The 16,402-nt window shown below is 36.2% G+C and overlaps 1 protein-coding gene across 2 annotated transcripts in view; it reads left to right on the forward strand.

Moving 5' to 3' along the window:
* SLCO1B3 (solute carrier organic anion transporter family member 1B3) overlaps window positions 1-16,402 on the forward strand; it is a 74,154-nt gene that overhangs the window by 45,070 nt on the left and 12,682 nt on the right. For both annotated transcript variants that reach the window (XM_049627130.1, XM_049627131.1), the window contains 4 exons: window positions 104-299; window positions 3,953-4,118; window positions 6,215-6,399; window positions 12,136-12,200. In XM_049627130.1, coding sequence (XP_049483087.1) covers window positions 104-299; window positions 3,953-4,118; window positions 6,215-6,399; window positions 12,136-12,200 — 612 coding nt within the window. The remainder of the gene's footprint in view (window positions 1-103; window positions 300-3,952; window positions 4,119-6,214; window positions 6,400-12,135; window positions 12,201-16,402) is intronic.

Below are 16,402 nucleotides of genomic sequence, written 5' to 3' on the forward strand. Positions count from 1 at the left end.
TAAGATGGGATACATTTGGTTGATGTACTCTGTGTTTCATATTATAACACATTTCAGAATAACCATATTTATATAACAACAATTTTTTTTCTCTTATTTCTAGGAACCATAACCTTACCAACTGTTGCAACTGGAATATTTACAGGAGGATATATCATTAAAAAATTCAAACTTAGCTTGCTTGGAATTGCCAAATTATCATTTTATACCAGTGCATTGGCCCTCATATTTCAACAATTCAACTTTGCAGTAATTTGTGAAAGCAAATCAGTTGCTGGCCTAACATTGACCTATGATGGGTTTGTATATGTCAATATATTAATTGCACAATGTATAAACTATACAATGTAAAAGACTATAAGTAAAACAGGGAAGATAACAATCTTAGATAAACTTTTTTAATTGAAATTTCAATTTACAAATTCTTAAAACCTCCACTTCCTAAAATCTCAAAAAGTTCTCCTTTTATTCCTTCCTAGAAGAAAAACTACATAAGTTGTAATAATAATAGTTATCTTTGGGGCTTGTTTATAATGACTGACAGGTACTTTTACCCTCATTTTATAGATAGGGAAAGCAGGGTGTAGAGAAATACACATATTACAAGACTAGCAATGTTAAGATTCTGACTTAAATTGGGGAGTTTTGACTCCAAAACTTTTAGTCTTAACCACTACAATTTTGGATGCATTATAAGAGGAATATAAATAACATTTTCCAAAAGTGACTGAAAAATTCTTATCTACAGTTAACTGTAATGTTTAACAACTATCTATTTTATTTTAAAGTGATAGACAAATTTAGAATGAGTTTTTAAGGATTGGAACTCTTCATTTTGAGGAGGTGTAAAGGATTTAGATGGTAGAATGCAAGTCTCATAGGCAGGTGATATTTTGTTGGTGTTTTCCAGAAGAAGAAACTCCCTCATAGAAACCATCTGTTCAGATATTCAAATATTCTCAGTCCCCGACTTTTGCTATAGGGGGACCCAAATCCCCAGCACTGGCATCAAGAAGTTATTTTTGTTTCTCCCATGTGGTACACTGGGTCTCCTACCTCCATGCAGGGCTATCGGCTTTCTACTTAAGTCGTAGACTTTCTACTTAAGTCTACTTCCTTACATTGTATTGAATTCTCCTTTTCTGCAAGCTAATACTGTTTCTTATGATATTATCTTTATTAGCAGTAGAATTAATAAATATCCTATATATGATTGTATATTAGACCCTGGAAAACCTTTACTTTGTAGTATTATCAAGTATTGTGAAGTATTCCCAGTACGCCAGTCTCTACCCCAAATTAGGGGCACGATTCTGGAGTAGATTTCTTATAATCTCCAGAATATAGCCAAGAATTTAAGCTTGGAAAGGTTCACATTCAGACAACAAGGAAAGATCTTTGGATTATGCTTGTATAACTATGCTACGTAGTGCTATTTATTGTTGGCTCTGAACTTCTAAAGTCTCGATCTCATGAGGTGTCAGTTTGAACGTGTCAAATTTCCCCACAACTGCTTACCTAAACACCATCCTATTCTTAGATACTTGTCAACCTGGTCTTGAATTATCTCTCTGCTTCCTCCTAATCCTGACTGTTGGTAATTACTCCTATCCACCCAGCATTACCCACTCCAGTAAATACAGAGTACTTAGAACTTTGATTTTTTTTTTATTCCAAGCTAGTTAACATATAGTATAATAATGGTTTCAGGAGTAGAATTTAGTGATTTATCACTTACATGTAGCACCCAATGCTCGTCAGAGTAAGTTGGACCCCCCTAATGCCTATTCACCCATTTAGCCCATCCCCCTACCCTACCTCTTGTGGTTTGCCTCCCTCTCTGTTTGTATCTTATTTTTCCTTCCCTTCCCCTATGTTAAACTGTTTTGCTTTTTAAATTTCACATGAGTGAAATCATACGATATTTGTCTTTCTGTGACTGATGTATTTCACTCATCATAATACATTCTAGAACATTGAACTTTTGAGGTAAAAGAACCTTAGAGGGGCACCTGGGAGGCTCAGTCGGTTAAGCGTCCGACTTCAGCCCAGGTTGTGATCCCATGCTTTGTGGGTTTGAGCCCTGCATCGGGCTCTGTGCTGACAGCTCATAGCCTGGACCCTGGTTTGGATTCTGTGTGTCCCTCTCTCTCTGCCCGCCCCCCCACTCTGTCTCTCAAAATAAATAAACACTTAAAAAATATTTTAAAAAAAGAACCTTAGAGATCATGAAGCTCAAACCTCTTAAATCCTCTTAATTTATTAGTTGAGACCCAGAGGAACCATAACTTATTTGAAGTCACACAATGACTCCAGACTGATGCTATATCACATCAGTAGTTCTAAGGGCTCCCAAGTTGTCAGATATGCGTTAGCCTAAAGCCAGTTTCCTAAAAGCATGTATACTAACTGTGCTATCTATTCAAAAGAAAGCAGCTAGAATTGTGTGGGATTATTTTCCTTCAGTAATTTTACTGAGTGCCTCCTTAAAGATCAAGAAGATTTATAGGATACATCGCTGCCTTCATGAAAATCATAGTTTAATCATAGTAAATAATAGAATAGATATATTCAACATTTATGAAGTGCTAGTAACAGAACTAACTTTTTAAAATATAAATAAGTGCAGAGTTTCTTTGAATGTGGCCTGAGGGTCAATAGGAGTCCCTGAGACCTTATTGAAGTCTCAGCAGATTCTAAACTATTTTTATAATAATACCAGAATGGTATTTGTCTTTCTTATTCTCATTTTCTCATGAGTGTAAAGTGATATTTTCAAAGGCTACAATAATGTAATGATAACATCAGTCTGGTGGCTAATGATGTGTGCTTGTGTATTCTCATGTATTAAACATTTGTAGTATTAATTTCTAATTAGAGTCTATATATACCAATACCAATACGTATAACCCACTTGAACAAAAAATATTTGGGGTCCTCAATACTATGAAGGGCTACTGAGAATAAAAACTTGAGAACTTCCTTATTATTTTTTTTTCCAAAAAGTCCCTATGCGATTGATGTTATTATCTCTGACTTACAAATGGCAAAACTGTTTTAGGAAGAGTAGTCACAAGTATCTTATTCAAAGATAATTCATCAGTTCTCTGTTATCAAGATTTTTATAAAAACCAAAAGCATAATTTTAAAAATCTATAAGCAGAAAATTAAATTATACAAATAATCCATTTTATAATTTTAGCCATGTTATGAAATCATATCTTATACATACAACCATGTTTTATAGTCGATCATTTTAAAGCATGTTGTCATTGCATTTAAAAATTATATGGAGTTTTTCTTGTCTTTTTCGAGTGATTTTATTATTCTTGATTTTTAAAAATTGATCTTAAGGAGTTCCGCTTTGACCATATTGAATTATTTTCTTATGTAGTTGAAATATAGATTTTAAAATTCAAACTAAGTAACACTAACAGATTCATGGGACTTTATAGTAAGCTGGGGAGAACCTTAGTTTATTGCCTTACTTGAAGAGAAACTGAGTCTGAGAAAAATGAAGTGACTTGTTTAATGAATAATTTCTTGGTAGGATCACAAAGATCTCCTATCTAAGTCTTATTGATCTTTTTTTTTTTCTTTACGTTTTACTTTTTCTAGGTCATAAATTATGTCTGGGTGAAGATGGGGGTATGTGTTAAGTTAATAAGCAGTATTAAAATGCCATTTTTGCATCATCATTCATCAAATTTCTCTGGTTAAAGCCCAACTGTTTTCCTTGTTTCTCTTCTGCCCTCCCCTGCTTTCTCCTCCCCTGCCCTCCTCATCCTTCTCCCTCTCCCCTTGTGCCCTCCTCTCTTCCTCCCTTCCCTTTGCTTCCCTTTCCTACTCTACCCTTCCTTTCTCTTCTCTTCTCTCTTCCCTCCTTCTCCTATTTCTCCTTCTTCTTTCTCTCTCGCTCTCTTTTTGATATATGTCTACCTTATATTTCCAGAAATAATCCAGTGGCATCTCACATAAATGTACCACTTTCTTATTGCAACTCAGACTGCAATTGTGATGAAAGTCACTGGGAACCTGTCTGTGGAGCCAATGGAGTAACTTACATGTCACCTTGTCTAGCAGGTTGCAAATCTTCAAGTGGCAATAAAAAGTCTATAGTGAGTATTTGTTTTTACTTTCTCTTCTCTCCATGATCAAAATCATGTATTTGGTTTACCTATTACTTATCAAATCTTTCTGAAAGTGAAGTCTCCAGTAAAAAGATAAAAGAAAAAGACTCCCAGTATTGTCTGTCATTGTGATAGTTGTGGGGTTGTGTAAACAAAAACCTCCAATAAAATCCTGTTTGAAACACAAATGGGTTTTTCTGTTGCTTGAATTCTCATTGAGATTATTCCTACTTTCCCCCTTGAATTTATGAGAATATGACTGTCTGGAATTTAAATGCATTTAAGATCTCTAGGAAGCACTTCATTTGACTAATTAGATTCAATTAGGGTTACTTTATCCTCTACCCTTCAGAAGTTAGGGGAAAGTCCTGACCCAACAATTTGTCAGTACTTTCTGCCTTTCCAGTACAACAATCTATATGCAAAATTGCCTTTAGGCTCACCACCCTTTTGACTTTCCAAAAAATTAATCAAGTCTTCATGCTCACTTGACTATCCAATTCTTGGCTTCCAATTTTCATATCTCCAAGGGCAGCACTTCTATCCAGTATAACTTAGTCATTTGCCTACCTATTCCAGACAACTTCCATAGAAATACCGTATCCTTCTTCATTTAAAATATTCCCTTCCATGCAAACTATGGGTTCTCCCTAATTCTCTGGGTTAATTTCCAGTAGTTGGGGATCAGATATTCTACTTACAATCTACTGAGTACTCACAAAGTTGGGAGCCATTTTCTTATCACCAACATTAGCAATATAATCAGCTTATGATCAATCATTGCCCTCTTCCACACATTTCTGTCTTTGATTTTCAAACTTTTTCCATCTTTTCCTTGTCCATAACCCTACTAATTGTATTATTGAAGGGTATTGAGAATTTGAAGAATAAAGCACCCAGAGTCTTTGAAGCCAGGCCATAAATTAACATCCAAGGACTATACTTAAAAACCCCTATTTTATATTCATGGCTCTAGTGCTTTTCACTGAAAATGCATGTTTAATCCATGGTCCCACTTGGCCCCTTAGTGAAGGCCTGGAAGAGACATGATGTTAGAATCCTAAAGAGAACTCTGTATACTGTGGAGACATTTTCTTAATACTGGCATGACTATAACATTTGGGGACTACTGGGGAGTTCTTTTACCAAATCCTTAGTAAGAAATCATCCCTTCCTAATTACTCAAAATAATGTCCTTTGTACCTGAGTTTGGTTATATTGGTCAATAGGCTTGATACATAAAGGATTCCTCCATATTATTCCTAGTGAAAAAGTAAAGTTTGATCATCAGATAAGTACTGATTCAAATTCTCTTCCAATTCCTTCTTCAATAAATAGTCTAGAGTACTAAGAAGTTTAAGCTTAAGTGAATTGCTTTTTTTAGCCTAGCCTTAAAACAGCATTTATTTAAGCCACCTATATAAATAAACTGCCTGCCGAATCAAATCTCTAAAATCATTTGTTCCTAAGATTTCTTCCCCTGTGCTCTATTCATTAGGGTATTCTGTTGTGTTGAACCTCCCCGGTGATAACATCATCTATCCTCTAATCTGTCATTATGTTCTTGGATGTTGTGTTTGCTGTACAAAGTAGTTCCAGTATGCCTGCATAGTTCCTATTCCCCTAGATTCTGCCCCATTTCTAATGGGTAGCTCCAGGTTTTGCCCCCCACAAAACTATATTTTCTGGATTCTCTGAGTAGCCTCTCCCCAGAAGATGTTTCTGACACTTAGTAGGATTGTTAAGGAGAGTAACTAGATGTTTTATAGAAAGTAAAATTGACTGGGAGAAAATTATTTAAAAGAATTTATATTAATGAGAAATTATTTACAGTTTCAAACATTAATTTTTCTATTCTTTTCTAATTTTTAAATTAGTAATGAGTTAAATGTTAATAGTGAATTGTTTTTTTTCTAGAGTAATAGAGGAAACAATTTTGCCTTTCATCTATTAAACAACTGTATGTTTTAAAAACTAAACATTTTAGCTTGATGGGTGAGACTTCTTTAGCTATAATGAAATGATTTATAACCCAGTCATAATTTACAAATATATTCTGTAATATCTCAACAACTATTTTTTAGGTGTTTTATAACTGTAGTTGTGTGGAAGTAACTGGTGTCCAGAACAAAAATAATTCAGTGAATTTGGGTGAATGCCCAAGAGACAATCATTGTACAAAAAAATTTTATATTTATGTACTGGTGCAAGTCTTGAATTATTTTTTCTCTTCATTGGGAAGCACCCCAACTATCATGCTGGTTTTTAAGTAAGTATGACTTTTTAATGCACTTTAATGTATATTTAGACAATAAACACACCTAATAATGTACATATTTTCCATAATATATTAGGAACATGAATTTATATTTTGTTACATTTTAATTTTCTAAGAATGCATTTTCTTAGGATTATTGTGATACTCCAATGCCATAATGAATGATAACAAGATTTCATATTTTCTCCTCTTATGAAGAATTTTGTGACATGGAGTGACTGAAAATCACTTCAATTCTGAAAAAAAAATCCATGTTGTGATTCTAAAAGAACTTCTAATTTTGAGATGCCTTACACCAGGATAAGCCTGTCAGAGTGAATCAACCATTGATTTAATCGAAAGAAAACATTTGGGAGCCAGACTGTGTAATGTAAACCATCTACAATATTCTAAAGTTTTCATATACCATCAAAATTGCTTTTGACTTGGTCTCTCAATTACCCTCATAGATAAGAAAAAAATATATGAGCAGAATTCATTCCTTTTTTCACTCATTAGACTAATACTTACACCATGCTTAAAGAATATTCCATGGTGAATAAAACAGATACACATTAGATTATTACAGGAAATAATGATGGAAGAAACATAAGTTTAAAAATATATACATAATTAGAAACTGTCATTAGTACTAGTAAGGAAAAAGAACAACATTAAAGAAAATAAAGAGGAAAACCTAATTGAGGATTGAAGTGAAGAGCAGTGAGAAGAGGACTCAGAGACTTCTCAAAAAAAGCAACATTGAATCCTAAAGTCTAAAGAATAAGTTAACATTAGCCAAATGAAGAACTTTATAGAAAAAGAGCATCAGTGCCAATTCTTCCAGACCAGAAAGAACTGGAGTGTTTGAGTTGGTTGGAACATCATGAGTGAGAGGTCTATGACATAAGATAAGATTGGAGAGTTAGGAAGGGAGAAGATCACACAGACCATGTTGATGGGTTAATTGTTCAGTTACCTAAAACCGAAAACATATTAAAACTTGCATGCATATCTCAAAAATATACAGGTGTAAATATGGTAACCTGGGTTAACATCCAAATTATACTTTTAGGACCTAGGTAGTTAACCACAAGTTCACTGTCAGCCAACAACATGACATGGAAGGGAAAGAAAACAAATGTGATAAGTTGTGTTAAAATGAATATACATGAGCAGACAGAGTCTATAATTGTTTAAATTTTATTCTTACTCCAAATCTTGTTAAATTATTTATGCTAATTTATTCTACAGCTATGTCTCCACCTTAATATAAAATGTCTACTCAAAAACAGAACTCTTCCATATTTGCCAAATTACACATTAATAATCAGAAAAAAAAACTCCCTCAAAATTCTGCATTAGCTTTATCTAAGTCTTAGCTTTTTTAAAAAAATGTTTTAGTAATTTATTTTTTATTTTTTAAAAAATGTTTATTTATTTTGCAGAGAGAGAAAGAGCAGGGGGAGGGGCAGAGAGAGAGGGAGACACAGAATCTGAAGCAGGCTCCAGGCGCTGAGCTGTCAGCACAGAGCCTGATGCGGGGCTCTAACCCACGAACCATGAGATCATGACCTGAGCTGAAGTCGGACACTTAACTGACTGAGCCACCCAGGTGCCCCTAAGTCTTAGCTTTTTAATTTAAAATATTTGCAGAGTGAATAGAGGGTTTTAGAGAACACTGTTTCATCATTGATGACATTTATATTTTACCTTATTAAGTGGTTAAGATAAACATTACCATCAAAAACATTTACTGATCTCTCACCAGCCTTTAATTTTAATGAAAGAAAACTTTTGTGAAGCAGACTATAGAATAAAAATATGAACTTCAGTCTATTAATGATTTTCCAATGCTTACATCATAAGGCTATTATTAAAACTAGACTAAGCAGGAATGATGATACTCCCTCATTCATTATATTCATTTTATGTGTCAGACACAATTCTAGGAGCTGAGACAGAACTATGAACATAAGTGATAAAGGCTCCTCTTTTACTAGCTTCCAGTGAGGGTGAAAGACTGGATGAGCATAAAAGAAGAAACAATAAATAAGCAAGTAAATATGTAAAATAGAAGTATTAAGCACTAGGAAGAAAAATAACTCAGACTAAGAATATAGAAGTGGGGCAAATAAATGATAATAATTCAAATATTGTGCATTGGAAGTCACTTGATAAGAGAGCGCAATAAAAAATGAGGGTATAAGCTATGCTGATCTGGGTACAAGGGAAGAGCATGGTCCAGATAAAACATACCCTGTGGGTCACAGAAACAACTTTGGAATTTATTCTAATTGTATTAAGAAGCCAGCAGAGCCATTAGGCATTAAAATTATATACCTGACTTATCCAATTGTAAGATGACTCTGGCTGTTGTGTGGAGATCAAGTTTTTGGGACTCAAGGATGGAATCAGGGAGAATGGAAGGCTTTGATAGTTCTTCACAGGATGGGAATTTGATTGAGGATAGTGATGGTAAAGGAATTAGAAAGTGATATGAGTTTGTCTTTGATCTGTTTTTAAAACCAAGTCAATAGTATTTGCTGATGGATTGAATGTGGCATGTAAGAAGAAAAATTTAAGGATGATTTCAAGGTTCTGGCTCAGCTCTGAGAAGATGGTGGTACTTTCAACAAACTGAGGCAGACTAAGGAAGGGTAGTTGAAGATAGTGGATAAGCAAGAATTTGTTCTATCCCTGTAAGTCTGAGATGCCTATTGATGAAATATTGGAGCAGGAGACATTAAATTTGGAATGAATAACACACAGATGTTATTTACAATCTTGGCAATGTTGAGACCTTCTAAAGATTGAATATAGATAGAAATAAGATTTTAGAACCAAGACCCAGGCACTCTAATCTCATAAACCAAGAATAGGAGGAGAATCCATTGAAGGAAACTAGGAAAGAGATTCCATGAGGTTGGAGAGAAACCAAGAAGGTGTATCATGGCAGTTAAAGATTAGGGAGTAATTGTTGGATTTCATTATGTACTTGTCACTAGATTTAACAAAAGTAATGCATAAAGATGGGAGGAAAGAAGGGCTGTTTTGCAAAGAACCAAGAGAAAATGCAAGAAGGGGAAGTGCAGATACCCAGGGAAAATTCTTCATATTAGTAATGTTATATAAAAAAGCAGAGAAGAGATGTGGTAAGTTAGCAAGGGTGTGGTGTCAAGATTTCTGTTTATGTTAGATATTATAGCATGCTTGTGTACTGATGAGAATTATCCAGTAGAGTTTAAGGAAATTGATGGTACAGGAAAGAAAGGGAACATGACAGGGGAAGGTGAAAGGGGATATGAACAAGTGCATGGAGTTTATTCTATAACAGAAAGGAATGTCTTCTATGTGAGTAAAAAAAAAAGAGTTACATGTTTAGCTTTACTCATACAAGGGGATTGAAAGTCTGTTCTGATTGCTTCTACTTTTTCTGCTAAATAAAATGCAAGGTAATCAACTAAGAGAGAGGAGGAAAAAGAAGTGGCTTGAAATGAGATCAGAAAGTGGGAACTAATAATCTTTAAGGTTGGGAGAATAAACTGGGAAAGTGGGATAGTAAAATACAGTAGGATTGTACCAGAGGCCCTTGGGGGTTGTACTTATGAATTTAAAATGAGCTTCGTCAGAATGTTTGAATGATTTCCTCAAGTCAGCACAGCTCTGGAGGGGTCTAATGAAAAAGGTAGGGGTTGGATGAAAGCATTTTTGCTTGCCTGGGACAATAATGGATGAGAGGGACATGAAGTTTAAGGTATATGAAAGGAAGGATGGTAATGAGAGAACATGGTAGGAAAGAAATGAGGTGGTGAAAACGGAGATGGGTGGGGACAAGGTGGAGGGTGGCAAGGTCCTGAAGAGCCCTGTGGGTCTGAACTTTGTTGGAGATGGTTTAGTGGATACAGTGAAGTTAAAAGGTGTTATGAAGAAGGGAGCTCAAAGCTGATAATTAGGGAAGTATGTACTGATTAGCATGACCATGCACTGGGTGAGATAACCCCAAATGGGTGAAGAGGTCAAGAAACATGTAGGCCAGAGCTTTGAGAGGATGGTTTACATGGATTATTAAAATAACTATGAAGAGTGGCAGATATAGTTTTGGGAAAAAAATCACAGCCTAGTACTAAAATTGCCAAGGAATGATGGGGGGGGGGGGCAGGGAGTGTTGTGCTAGTCCATAGATATTTCAGCAAGTTAGAGAATGATATATTAGAATGGCACAATACTTGAGGGAAGTTAGAGGTCTTTCAGAGGAGGCACTAGGGTCTGCAGGTAGTAAAAAAATAAGTAAAGGAAAAGGCAAGAAGGACATCTATTCTTGAGGCCCAGTGAGACTGCAGGCTATGGGAGAAAAACAGCCCCCACTTGAAAGAGTTGCATAGAAAGAGAACCATCAGGGGGAAGCCAGGCTTTGTTAGAACAAGAAAGTGAAAACTTTCCTAAGAACATATGATCTAAAGATTTTCCTGGTAACAAGGGATATAATGGAAGAGTTTGAGTGCTGTAAGAACAAGAGACTGGGTGTGATTAAAGAATGAACTAAACCATGTAGGAACCCAGGGACTCAGGAATATGGAAACTGATACTAAGAGAGGTTACATGATTTCTCCAAGTCACTTATTCAATATGAACCACCATTATCTCCTTATTCAAGAACAAGAACTAGCATGGAATGTCATAGGAGACACTTAGACATCTGTTGAATGACTAAATCTGCTTATCTCTATGAACAAATACAGTCATCCAAACAGTTCAAATAAAAAAAAAAAACACCTTTGTATTAGTTAATCAAGTATTTCCATAGAAATGTTCCATAGAAACAGTCAACTCCTCCCTATCCTGCCATTACTGCTGGATAATTCATTTCACTTGAAATGTATTAGGCTATCACAGGTATGGTAGTGTCATCATCTCATTGGACACAGAAAAATGGAATGGTGGAAAGAAATTTCTAAATGGAAGAGTGAGTTAATTTCTAAAAGAGAGGATACAAATGTGCTTGCTCCCTTTAAAATGCCATTTACATACATTAGACACTAGAATACACAGGAATCTTTTTTGACCCTCTTGGTTATATTCCATGGTTTATGAATCATATTAGTGAACTTTGCTTTTAGCAGAAATGACAGAAATAGGATGGTAAAAGAGTTCTTCTCCTCACACCAAGACCTCAATAAAAGTATCTGCTGTATCACGTGGCCTGTGTCAACTGAATGGGTCACAGGAGATCTGTTTCTTTGTAGGCATAATAAAGTCTGTTCCAATCACAAACTGATAGGATTTCAAAGGATCAAATGTGAAAATGCTAAACTGTCTTGAAATCTCAACATATTGAAAAATAAGAGAATAATAATTATTATCACTCATATGTTCCCGTTTTAAAACAACTGAAAGACAACTTGAAATGTCAGCCATTCACTTGAGGGTTTTCATTTGATCATGAAGAACAATGCCACTGAGTGTTTGTTTGTTTGTTTGTTTGTTTATGAAAGAGTAAATAGGGGCAGAGAGAGAGAGGAAGGGAGGGAGGAAGGGAGGGGAAGAATCTTAAGCAGGCTCCATGCTCACCATGGAGCCTGATGCGGGGCTTGATCTCATGACCCTGGGGTCACGACCTGAGCTGAAATCAAGAGTCAGATGCTTAACTCACTGAGCCACCCAGGAGTCCCAAGAAATGTTTAAGTATTGAACTTGGTTTGGTATTTTGGAGATGTTTAATGTTTCTTTGCCCTTATTTTATTTCAGAAATGTTCAACCTCAGCTGAAATCCCTTGCAGTGGGTTTCCATTCACTAACTATACGAGCATTAGGTATGCTAAATATAGAGATTAAAAATTTAAGATACAAATTTTCATGCCAAAGCTCACAGACTGAATATAATTAATTTCCAATTATAAGAAATGTTTAGAAGTTACAATTCAAAATAATTTCTATTTTTGTTGTAAATAAAAAATGAGAGGAAAACTAAGTAACTTAAAAGAGAATTTCTTTTTTTTTTAATATATGAAATTTATTGTCAAATTGGTTTCCATACAACACCCAGTGCTCATCCCAAAAGGTGCCCTCCTCAATACCCATCACCCACCCTCCCCTCCCTCCCACCCCCCATCAACCCTCAGTTTGTTCTCAGTTTTTAACAGTCTCTTATGCTTTGGCTCTCTCCCACTCTAACCTCTTTTTTTTTTTTTTTCTTCCCCTCCTCCATGGGTTTCTGTTAAGTTTCTCAGGATCCACATAAGAATGAAACCATATGGTATCTGTCTTTCTCTGTATGGCTTATTTCACTTAGCATCACACTCTCCAGTTCCATCCACGTTGCTACAAAGGGCCATATTTCACTCTTTCTCATTGCCACGTAGTATTCCATTGTGTATATAAACCACAATTTTTTCTATCCATTCATCAGTTGATGGACATTTAGGCTCTTGCCATAATTTGGCTATTGTTGAGAGTGCTGCTATAAACATTGGGGTACAAGTGCCCCTCTGCATCAGTACTCCTGTAGCCCTTGGATAAATTCCTAGCAGTGCTATTGCTGGGTCATAGGGTAGGTCTATTTTTAATTTTCTGAGGAACCTCCACACTGCTTTCCAGAGTGGCTGCACCAATTTGCATTCCCACCAACAGTGCAAGAGGGTTCCCGTTTCTCCACATCCTCTCCAACATCTATAGTCTCCTGATTTGTTCATTTTGGCCACTCTGACTGGCGTGAGGTGATATCTGAGTGTGGTTTTGATTTGTATTTCCCTGATAAGGAGCGACGTTGAACATCTTTTCATGTGCCTGTTGGCCATCCGGATGTCTTCTTTAGAGAAGTGTCTATTCATGTTTTCTGCCCATTTCTTCACTGGGTTATTTGTTTTTCGGGTGTGGAGTTTGGTGAGCTCTTTCCAGACTTTAGCCTCTACTACAAAGCTGTAATCATCAAGACAGCATGGTATTGGCACAAAAACAGACACATAGACCAATGGAATAGAATAGAAACCCCAGAACTAGACCCACAAACATATGGCCAACTCATCTTTGACAAAGCAGGAAAGAACATCCAATGGAAAAAAGACAGTCTCTTTAACAAATGGTGCTGGGAGAACTGGAGAGCAACATGCAGAAGGTTGAAACTAGACCACTTTCTCACACCATTCACAAAAATAAACTCAAAATGGATAAAGGACCTGAATGTGAGACAGGAAACCATCAAAAGCTTACAGGAGAAAGCAGGAAAAGACCTCTCTGACCTCAGCCGTAGCAATCTCTTACTCGACACACACATCCCCAAAGGCAAGGGAATTAAAAGCAAAAGTGAATTACTGGGACCTTATGAAGATAAAAAGCTTCTGCACAGCAAAGGAAACAACCAACAAAACTAAAAGGCAACCAACGGAATGGGAAAAGATATTTCCAAATGACATATCGGACAAAGGGCTAGTATCCAAAATCTATTAAAAGAGAATTTGATTGTTCATTCTAGTTAACGTCAAGGTTTAACTAGAACAAAGAGTCATCATATTTGTTTTACACTCTTTTTAACACAAAGATAAGTGATCCTCCAAGTTTCTCTACTTTTAGAATTAGGAATATTACTTCCCATAGGCAAAGTGGAGGGCCTTCCTTCTACACAAAGAAGTTAATGCCCAAAACAGCTTGGAAGTACTGGGTATCCGGTCAGGCTGAGATTGTGTGAAACAACAGGAGCAGACTTTTTGCTTTCCCTCTTCTCTAAGGCTGGGGACCCTAACCTTTATCAGAAGTTAAAAATGAGAGAGGAAATGGGAACTAAATGGTAGGACTGAACATCTGGGACTAAAGGAGTGTTCTGAACGAAAGAAAGCTCAGGAAGTAATGTTTTATGTTGTTAAAGAGTAGGGCTGTAGACTCCAGAGGTTAGAGTCCTATTTCTAAATATTCGAATGAGGTGATTAGTACAAGATATAGGATATCGCCCTTTTTCCCTTGTTGTCATTTGCCATTTATACCACACAGATTTCCCTTGCTAGCTCAACAACTCCTAACTTAACTCCTGTGCAAGCCCCTTTGTAAGATGTATTAACATAGTATGCTTATTCCTGGGAAGTAGGAAAAGAGCACCATTCCTGTAGGGATTGGGGTAGAAGACTGACCAGGCCTGGAGGCAGCCACTGATGGCAGAAGGAAAAGTAAGCGAGAGGGGCCAGTCCCTGGGATCCATGCAAGCAAAAGGAAGAAACATAGCTCTATGGCTAATTGCACTGGAGAAGTTGTACAGGAAGTATATTTGAGAAGGCCACAGATCCTTAAAGGTAGAAAGAGGAAATACAAAACACATGGAGAGAAGAAGATGGAGGTGCTGCAGGATTCCACTTAGTTCTCGACCCGGCCTTCCTTCTGTTCTTCTCTAATCTCACAGCTCTGTCTGTCCTAGAAGCTTCCTGCCTCCAGATATGATGGAGATGCCTCACTCCTAGAAGCTAAGCCATAGAAGCTAGCAGATGAAATAGAATGTGGAAGCAAGCACTCCTCCTTAGATTCTGAAATAAGATTGAGACTAGAGGAAATTATTCTAATGCCATAAAACAGAAAGCAAGGAATTTTACCATCCTAATTGAGCACATTATTTTGATGTGTCCAATATATGGTGCAATAGAACCTAACTGCTTTTATGGGGAGAAAAAAAGTGCATCCTGAGTAGTGAACTTTCACAAACAATTTTCTTGAATACAAAATATGTGTAAATTGTGAGGAGTCCATAGAGAATCATTAAACTGAAAAGGATAATCAAAAAATAGATAATTTGAAGTTTTAAAATTCTAGTAATGACTTAAGACCAAGGTTGTTACCTAAAACATTTAATGCATTAAGTTTGGTCAGTTTGGTCAGACTGGTGGTATTATATGGGGAAAATAAATTATTGGCATGCATTTTTCATTTTTCAAAGGGTGGCTGTGATTTATGGAAAGCTGCAAATTTTTCACCCATTTTCTCAGTACCAGTTTTCCTCAGATATGTTTAGCCCAGACACCAGACTTTTGTCATCTCCAATTTTTCACTCTCAGAAAATTGAGGCTAATTAAAAGTAAATGGAATTAATAAAATTTGTGAAATATGAATCACTACCACTTTTATGTAACAAAATAAAAATTGTCAGCCACTCATCAAAATACAAAAAGAACAAAGTAAAAACATGGCCACTTCAGTTCCACCATATGCAATATAGATCTCTACTGGCATGTCCCTAAAATTTTATTCAAATTACTAGTCCTTTGAACTAGGAGTTTATCTCAGAGTTTATTAAAATAGCAGTAGGAATAGATGGGCACTTCTTCTATAAGGCAGCATATGTATTTCTAAAAAGCTTTACATTCTGTAAAACTGTACACTACAAATAAAACCTGAGTTAGGCACAGACCACTAGACACCTAGGCATCATTTTCATCAGAACATTAACAGAAACAAAATTCAGCCACCAGCCCTAACTTGAACAGCCCATGCTCCTTCAGGAGATTTTAAAAATGTGCACAATCAATGGAGAGAAAATGCAGGATTGTGGGCTTTAATGACACCAACAAAGTGGAAGGGGAGCTCTAAGCCAAGAAAGGACAACCTGCCAAGATGCCTAGAATTCTGTGAAGCTGAGCCTGTGCTTGTCTGTGGAGGAAGAGCTAGTGTTGGCATTTACCTTCTAATTTTTTGTTTATTTCGTTTTGAGAAATTGAGCATGAGCCGTGGAGGTACAGAGAGAAAGAGAGAAAGAATCCCAAGCAGGCTCTACACTCTGTGCGGAGCCTGACACAGGGCTTGAATTGTGAGATCATGATCTGAGCAGAAATCAAGAGCTGGACGCTCAACTAATTGAGCCACCCTGGTGCCCCTACCTTCTAATTTTCTTAAAAATAGCGTACAAGACTCTCCTGACTTTGCAGTAATTGAGTTGAGAACATTTACCTTTCCCTGTGAAGTTATAATTCTACTCCCATTCCTCAGCTTTCCTTGCCTAAGAAAAATTATGTACGAACCAACGTAACTTTCATGTTTTACT

Source organism: Panthera uncia, chromosome B4 (genome assembly GCF_023721935.1).
Source record: "Panthera uncia isolate 11264 chromosome B4, Puncia_PCG_1.0, whole genome shotgun sequence".
Lineage (NCBI taxonomy): Eukaryota > Metazoa > Chordata > Mammalia > Carnivora > Felidae > Panthera > Panthera uncia.